At 49.0% G+C, this 7,969-nt stretch overlaps 1 protein-coding gene across 4 annotated transcripts in view; it reads right to left on the bottom strand.

The window, feature by feature from the left end:
* Window positions 1-1,956: 1,956 nt before the first annotated feature.
* Window positions 1,957-7,969, bottom strand: part of ZNF263 (zinc finger protein 263) — a 6,686-nt gene continuing 673 nt past the window's right edge. The window contains exons 2-6 of one of the 4 annotated variants that reach the window (XM_013005541.2): window positions 7,473-7,653; window positions 6,911-6,984; window positions 6,544-6,670; window positions 4,319-4,435; window positions 1,957-3,827 (exon numbers count right to left, since the gene is read on the bottom strand). In XM_013005541.2, the coding sequence (XP_012860995.1) occupies window positions 2,662-3,827; window positions 4,319-4,435; window positions 6,544-6,670; window positions 6,911-6,984; window positions 7,473-7,653 (1,665 nt within the window). In that variant the 3' untranslated portion in view covers window positions 1,957-2,661. Of the gene's footprint in view, window positions 3,828-4,305; window positions 4,436-6,543; window positions 6,671-6,910; window positions 6,985-7,472; window positions 7,654-7,969 lie in introns of all 4 variants that reach the window. The other 3 variants (XM_045283826.1, XM_045283839.1, XM_045283833.1) reach the window with 3 other exon arrangements.

Below are 7,969 nucleotides of genomic sequence, written 5' to 3'. Positions count from 1 at the left end.
GGCCATGTGGTCCTCTCTGTGTGGACTGGCTGCTCTAATTGGGATCATCATCCTCAAGGCCTGGTGGGCCAGGATGTGCTCCACATTCTCTTCTTCCCCTTCTGCTCCCGTGTGCTCTGATCAGATATGTCCCTCCCGGAGCTGCAGATTCAATGCCGTCCTTTAAATAAATTCTTTTTGGGGGAGGACACCTACTAGAAGTTCTATTCTGCTAACTTGGAGTGACAAAATTGGCTGCTACCAGGTAAATACCTGGATTTCAGCTGAAACCATCGGCACTCCCTGCCTCAAGGGCACCTGCCTGCCTGTCTTGTTTCTTTCCCTCTCTTCCCTGACCAACTGGGTGAGTGTCCTAAAGGTGGTTTTGCCCCTTTCTTGAGAGCTTCCCCACTGCATTCCCCCCCCCATTGCATTTGACAATGACCCAAGCCTTGGTGGCGGCCTGTGGATCCACCTTTCAGAACCATTCATCTGTCCCTTTTCCTAAGCCTATCCGACGTCTTGGCGGACAGATAGTGGAGGGGCTGGAATTCTCAGAGAATACTGTTGTACCCCTGGGGCGCTGGGCATTTAGCACCCCTGGGGTGAGGGGGACAGGGCAGGAGGGTCAGTCTGGAAGGGTGCTCGGCAAGCGTGTAGGGCTGAGGAGGTGGGCTTGCTGAGGGGCCAGCGGCAAAGGCAACCCTGAGTCCTGGAACGGGAACGGGCGTTTCTGTGGAGGCAGCAAGTGTGGCAGGGTCAGCAGGCTGCTCGGGTGCCTGTGGGAGGTGTCTGAATTGGTTTCAAGCTGGGGAAGCTATAGATTCCATGTGTTTGCCCAAGACTTCTGGACAGTACTCCTGAGGAAGAGCGCCTCCTCGGAGAAGCTTGGAAACCCCTTCTTGTGCAGCTTGTTGAGACACCCCTGGCACTTTCCCAAGAATGCAGAGACCCATTCAAGGTGCCAACAGAGCCCCAGCTACAAGGAAGGGGCGAACCAGGCTTTAAGGATTAGAACAAAGCCCTGATGGTGCAGCAGGCGCACTGCTGGGCTGCTGACCAAGACTCAGAACCACAGGCCAGCTTCCTTGGGAGGAAGATGAGAAAGTCAGTCTCTTTAAAGATGGCAGCCTGGGAAACCCTGTGGGCACTACTGCTTTGTCCCAGAGAGTTGGCCTGAGTCGGAATTCATCCCACCGCAATGGGTGTGTTTTTATGGTGGTTTGCAGAAGGAGAGTTACACTCAATATGTAATGTCTGATCTCAGGAGTGATTTCATGTCCTCCCTCATCCTTTCAGCCCAGGAAAATGGTACTTCCTTAAGCATGTTGATGTTCTTTTGAGCCAACACTTGATTTCTGGCAGAAGCTTCTGTGATCCTCCATGTATTTCACTCATAGACTGAGGATATTAATATTTACTGGAAAGTGTGTATAAATGTTGTGGCCAGAACAATTTGCCATCACTTATTTTGTGTTGTGGTTGAATTTACCTAGACTATATCCCAAGGGTTCTCTGGTGCTGGGGTTGGTGGGATGAGGCCCATGTTGATTGAGTAAATAATACAGGCCCCCACCAGATGGCAGCAGGCATTAAAAGTGGGACAAGAGATTTCCACTAAACTCCAGAGGAAGAAAATGTAGGGAAGCACACTATATATAACCCAGAGGTCACAAAAGGGCCAACTGTACTAATCCAGGAGTCATTCTGCTGGGGTCTTATGCTGCCTTTGCTAGGAGGACGTGTGTTTTTTTCCTTGCGCAGCCACTGATATTGCACTTGATATTGTGTCCTAGTCTCAGGCCTGGAACTAACCAGGCCATACATGGCCTGCCTCTGTTGCTTGCTCCCTTTCTCAGAACTTCCTGACCAATAAGGAAGACTGCAAAAAAAAAAAAAAAGAAGCAAATCCTTGAATCAAGGTAGACGCCTTGAAGGACAAGGCGAAAGACTGCAACGAACAGACACATTTTCATGTTTCCTTAAGATGTTTATTATCATCCATACTTTTCAGAGAGAAGAGCATAGTCCTCAGTTTCGCAGGAACTCCTGTTTTTCATAGGGCCCTGGACCTAGGAAGAAAGCCCTAGAGTTGTTCATTTTTTCTGACAACAGAAGGGCAAGTCTAGAGCTCTGCGAAGGGAGACTGCCCGTTCCCAGGCCTGCAGTAACAACCTTACCCTCAGGTCTCTGGTTCCTTGCCTACAGGGACACTGGCATACGTGGCCTGCCTACGAGTACTTCCGTGAGACCATTGAGGGAGCACTGTGGTGGCTTCCCAGCCGGGGCTTTCAGGAGACTTGCAAATGCCAACTAGTCTTTAGTTGGATTCTGGCTAATTTCCCAAGAGACTTAGCTTCTCCTCTTTGGTCTTAAAGGCCTCAGAGCCTACATGTTCCCGCTGAATGTCCCAAATAAATAGATCACAAGGATTCCTAACAATTTGGGGATAGTCATGGGACACAGCAAGGCACCCAAATCACAACGTGGATACACACTCAGAGGGTGTGTACTCTTTAACCCTCGGCAGCCTCTGCACCTTCTTCACAACGGCCAGCCCTCACCCTACTTCCATAGAATAATTACCGTAATCTGTAGAGATCAGTTGGGCAAGGAAGGCTAGTTCATAAAATTAAGTCTGTAATACTTCACCACATCCGAATTAGAGAAATTCCATTCATCCTACCCAGTATGAGTCCTTTGATGACTGACAAGGCGTGAACTCCGAGAAAAGCTTTCTCCACATTCAGAACATTTATATGGCCTCTCTCCCGTATGGGTTCTCAAGTGACGAATCCGATTGGAGCTGTGAGAAAAACTATCTCCACATTCATGACAGGTGTAAGGTTTTTCTCCTGTGTGAATTCTTTGGTGCCGGATTAAGTTGGATCTATGGGAGAAATTTTCCCCACAAAGGGTACATTTATATGGCTTTTCCCCTGTGTGCGTTCTTTGATGTCTGGTGAGGTGCATGCCCTGCCCGAAGCTTTTCCCACAAGTCAAACATTTGAAGAGCTTTTTTTCTACCTTGGGGGTTCTGTGGTTGGTAAGAAAAGGGGTACAGTCATTCACAGATTCTCCACATTCAGAGAAGGGGTAAAGTCTCTCTCTCTCATGAGTTCTTTCATGTATGACAAGGTGTGAACTACGAGAGAAGCTCTTCCCACACTCAGGACACTTATAGGGTCTCTCTCCGGTGTGAATTCTCTGGTGCCTGAGGAGGTTGGAGCTATGAGCAAAGATCTCCCCACACTCAGGGCACTTGTAGGGCTTCTCGCCTGTGTGTGTTCTCTGGTGCCTGTGGAGGTTGGAGTTGCAGGAGAAGCTCTTCCCACAGACGGTACACTGATAGGGCTTCTCGCCGGTGTGAGTGCGCTGATGGCGAGTCAGGTGGGTATGCTGACTGAAGCTTTTTCCACATTCGAGGCATTTATGGGCCTCCTCTCCCAAGTGGGCTCTGTGCAGTGACAGAAAATGAGGGCTTCCACCAAAGATGTCGCCACAGTCCACACCCATGCACAGTCTTTCTGCTGCATGTATTCTCTGGTGCCTAATCAGGTTTGAGTTGTTAGAAAAGTTTTTGCCACACAAAGGACATAAGTGGAGTTTCTTTGGCTGCAGTTCCTTTGTCCGCCCCAGCTCTCTGCAGTTGGTGGCTCCAACTAAGGATTGCTCCATTTGATTCTCTGGGAGAGGGTCCCAGTGCCCTTCTGACCTGTCCTGAGGTTGCCCCTGCTCAGGACTCCAGGGCACCTCCCCTTTGGCCTGGCCAGGTAGCTCCAGAGGGTGGGTGTTTTCAGGGGCAACAAGCTGAGCAGTTTCCTCCTGGTTCTCAAATTTCTCTTCCCCTGGCAGATCAAGAGAAACAAACCCTTTCATTACTTAAACACTGGAGAAAAGGAAACTCCACAGACCTGCCACTGCCTTTGGGACACAGGCAGGCTGGTTCTACCTCAGTTTCCCATCTTCCTCCAGAGAAGCAACCAGTCAGAGGTAGGGCCATCACTCTAAGAAATGGAGCTAAGTTCAGTCTTGGAATTCCTCTCTATAGGTCTCCACCCACACCTCTAGTTAAGCCTTGGGCTTTTGCCTGTCAGGAAGGGGTGGAGTAGGGCAGGGATGTAGTTCAACTGGGGCAAGTGAGACAGCCCACAAGTGAAGCTCTATTCTTCGCATCCTGGCCCCCTCACTTTCCTCATCCTAGTCCGAGCTCTGGGATGCAGAGTGGACAGTAAGACAAAGGACGCAATGAACCTCCAGCTAACACCCACCTGGCAGGGCCAAAGTCCATATACACAAACACCTCTTGCTGGGAAGGTAGCTCACCTTCATGTCTTACCTGCAGGTAGGCTTCTGGGGCTCAGGATCTCCTTCCAACTCTGGGTCCTGGGATCCAGTGACTTTTTGTCTTGCTCCACTGGGGTGCTTGGGGCCTCTTGATGGGGAATCAGAGACTCTGTACACAGTGAAAGAGGCAGCTCTCAGTATCAGCACTTTTCTCCACCAAACTGGGGAAGCACACAGTCTTGATCCCTGCCCTCAAAACCTCAAAAGGTAGATAGAGACTTCTTTGCGCAATTAAGGTTGACAGTAGATTGCTGCTCACAGTGATTCTGCCTCGAAGGTTAGGGGAGGCAGGCGCACACCCACACCTACCCACCCCAAATTCTACTTTGACAGTACTCAGGTTTTTGTGCAATGAGAATGTACATTTTTGCAACTAAAACAGTAAAAAGACAACCGTAGAGATGGCCAGTTCCTTGACAAGCCAGTTTCATATTGTAAACGAGACTCCACTTTTAAAAATCAGTCTAAAATAGAACTCAGCTTAGCCTGGCAACTCTAGAAAGCAAAAATCAAATAAATAGCATGGTGGCCATTTAGAAGAGAACCTGGGCTTTGAGAGGACCATGCCGTTAAAAGACAGAAGGACCACTGACTATTGGGCTGTGCTGTTTAAAAAAAAAAAAAAATATATATATATATATATATCATGTCATTGCTGGTAAGAATGGATTTAAGGGAATCCAGGACGGATGATTCCTTCAGGACCAGTGCTGAGAATGGCGATACCGGGAGGGTGTAGGGAAGGTGGGGTGGAAAGGGGAAATCGATGACAGGGATCTACATATAACCTCCTCCCTGGGGGACAGACAGCAGAAAAGTGGGTGAAGGGAGACGTTGGACAGTGTAAGAGATGACAAAATAATAATTTATAAATGATCAAGGGTTCATGAGGGAGTGAAGAGCGGGGAGGGAGGGGGAAAAATGAGCCCATGCCAGGGGCTTACCTGGAGAGCAAATGTTTTGAGAATGATGAGGACAACGAATGTATAAATGTGCTTTACACAATTGATACATGTATGGATTATGATAAGGGTTGTATGAGCCCCCAATAAAATGATTTTAAAAAAGGAAGGATTTAAGTATTAATCTGATTCCAAAATATTGTGTTCTGAACTTCTTTCCATGTTTAGCACTCACTGAAAGAGGTATGTTCAACTCTGGACACCACAGTAGTGGCAAAAGGATAAGGAGAACCTGAGACAGTGCCCATAAAAAGAAACAAACAGTGGTGATCCTCTGTGCAAACCTGATGGCAGTATGATTCTACTGGTGTTTGCTTCAACCGAATTGTATGAGTAAGGAACACATATTTTATGTTGTTTCCAAACGTACAGGAATACATGCATACCTTCCACCTAAACCACCTTTTGGGGGTGTTTTATTCAAGAAGTATCCTTTTTTCTGTTTTGACACATACATGTACTTTAACATAGGCTTACTTAGCCCCTATTTTGGATAGACATGTTGTTCCCACATTCCTGAAGTGCGAAGTACTGCCTTTTGAACATCTGAGCAGAGAGAGACCTTTGATATTTTACAGCTGTGACAGCCGATGCGCTAGAATGTTGGTGCAATGCCCTGAAACGTGTCTTCAGGGAAGCATCTAGGGCAGGGGTCCTCAAACTACAGCCTGCGGGCCACATGTGGCCCGCTGAGGACATTTATCCAGCTGACGGCTGTTTTTGTCCCATTTATTTAAACTATAGTGCGGCCCTCCAACGGGTCTGAGGGACAGTGAACTGGCCCTCTGTTTAAAAAGTTTGAGGACCCCTGATCGAGGGTACTGATGGAGCATCCAAAGTGAAGGAGAACTAGCATTGGAAAATTGTTAGAAGTAAAAAACAGCATTCACAATATTCTTGGACACGGAGTACGTGTTTGTGGATCTGGTTTATAAACAGACCCTGTTTTATTGCACTTCGCTGATACCCTATTTTTACAAAAGGAAGGCGAGTGGCAACCTTGTGTGGACCAAGTCTACTGATGCTGTTGTTCTAAGAGGAGCATTATGGTCCAGTTTCCTAGCCTGAGGCCCTGGCAGCTGGGGTTCAAGTTCTGGGCGGCCCATAAGTGGGCTGGCTGGACCACCTGGCCCAGGGAACTGAAAATACAGGAAGTTCCGGTGGAGCCTTCTTGGCAAAACTCAGAGCTTATGTCAGAGGGATAGGACCCTGGTTAGAATGGTTCAGTCTTCACCCCTGGAAGCATAGTCCTTACCCAGTGAGTGCACATTCTCATAACTCTCCTGTACCGAGTCCCTGGACAGGAGCTTCTTACTAGGTTCCTGCTGTCCCCACTCCTGGGAGATGTACGTCGCTGCCATGTCCTCTACGCTCTCGGGTAACTGCAAAAGCACAAGATTGCCTTTAGCACCTGACATATCAAGAAGAAGAAAAGCAGTGTCAGGGGTGAAAGGGGCAACCATTTGGGGTGCCCAGGACTCCTGTCATGGGAAGAGGACGCTAGCCATACAAACCACAGTGGAGAGAGAGCTGGTGGTGGATGGAGAAAAGACCCCTCCCCTACAAGAGGCACATTTCCAGGGGGAGGAGCAAGGTAGGGACAATGGGAACGTTCACATCACCTGGGGCCCAGTCATCTCCTTGTCTTCTGTGTTCCCTTCGGGAGGAAAGAGAGAAAGCCAGGGGGCAGACAATGCTGAGGGTGACAGAAACCACAATGAGAAGAGCATTCCTAATTTCTGGGACCCCGACAAGGCAGATTATTACAACACCGGATCCCATTCTCCCAACACCCAGACTCTGTTTTAAGATTCAGCACTAGTGAAAGACCAACAGAGGCATGGTAAAGTGAGAGCCAAAATGAAGTGATCGCAGTACACAAATACCAGTGGTCTTAACTGAAGGGCGGCAGACCATCACGCCTCCCATCATTCCACTACTGCTCTCTTTAGAAAACAAAACCCCAGAGATTCTGTTTGTTTTACAAATAAAAGGCTCCACAGAGGGCAATCTCCTCCCTCTCCCTCCCCTGGAGAACTCAATCCACCATTTTTTGTGGTCTTTCTCTGCCCACTAGGGAGACAGACCCTGGACTTCAGAAATTCCCTGTTCTTGGCCTGCTAGTGCCAGGGGCAGCCCCAAAGTCCTTCCTCCCTCCCACTTGCCCAGAGAACTGTTCCTCACCCCTCTCCTTTACAGCTTGGGGGTCCCTTTGGGGGCTGGGGCCTAGCAGCTCCTGCAGCCTGGGGCCAGGGCTTCGCTCAGTCTCCATGGGCTCCAGCTTGAAGCTCGGTGACGCTCGTGCTGTTTCCAGAGGCAAAGGCTCCTCCAAAAGCACTGCAGTTCCCCGCCCATGATTTGTGACCTGGGAACCAACCCACATCACTCATCACCACCGCGGGGAGAGAAGGGGAAACAGCACAGGATTCGGAGGGCAGACCTTCGCCAGAGAACCACAGCGGTCCCTTTGCAAGTGAGGAGGGTCTCAACAGGAGGCACTTTTCATCGTCTGTGCATTATTAGTGACAAGAACACCTGGCGCTGAGGTGGTTCTGGGGGTAGGGCCTCAGTGCCAAACCACTTTTCTAAATTGACAGTTAACTGAGACCCATTTCTGTAAAGGAGAGCAGACCCAAACCAAACAAAGACACTGCTGTCCAGTGGATTCAGACCCCATAGGG

Source organism: Echinops telfairi, unplaced genomic scaffold (genome assembly GCF_000313985.2).
Source record: "Echinops telfairi isolate 266 unplaced genomic scaffold, ASM31398v2 ScPeMD7_5;HRSCAF=22, whole genome shotgun sequence".
In the NCBI taxonomy this organism is placed as follows: domain Eukaryota; kingdom Metazoa; phylum Chordata; class Mammalia; order Afrosoricida; family Tenrecidae; genus Echinops; species Echinops telfairi.
The sequence above is the reverse complement of the archived record's forward strand: the minus strand, read 5'-3'. Positions and strand labels throughout refer to the sequence as shown.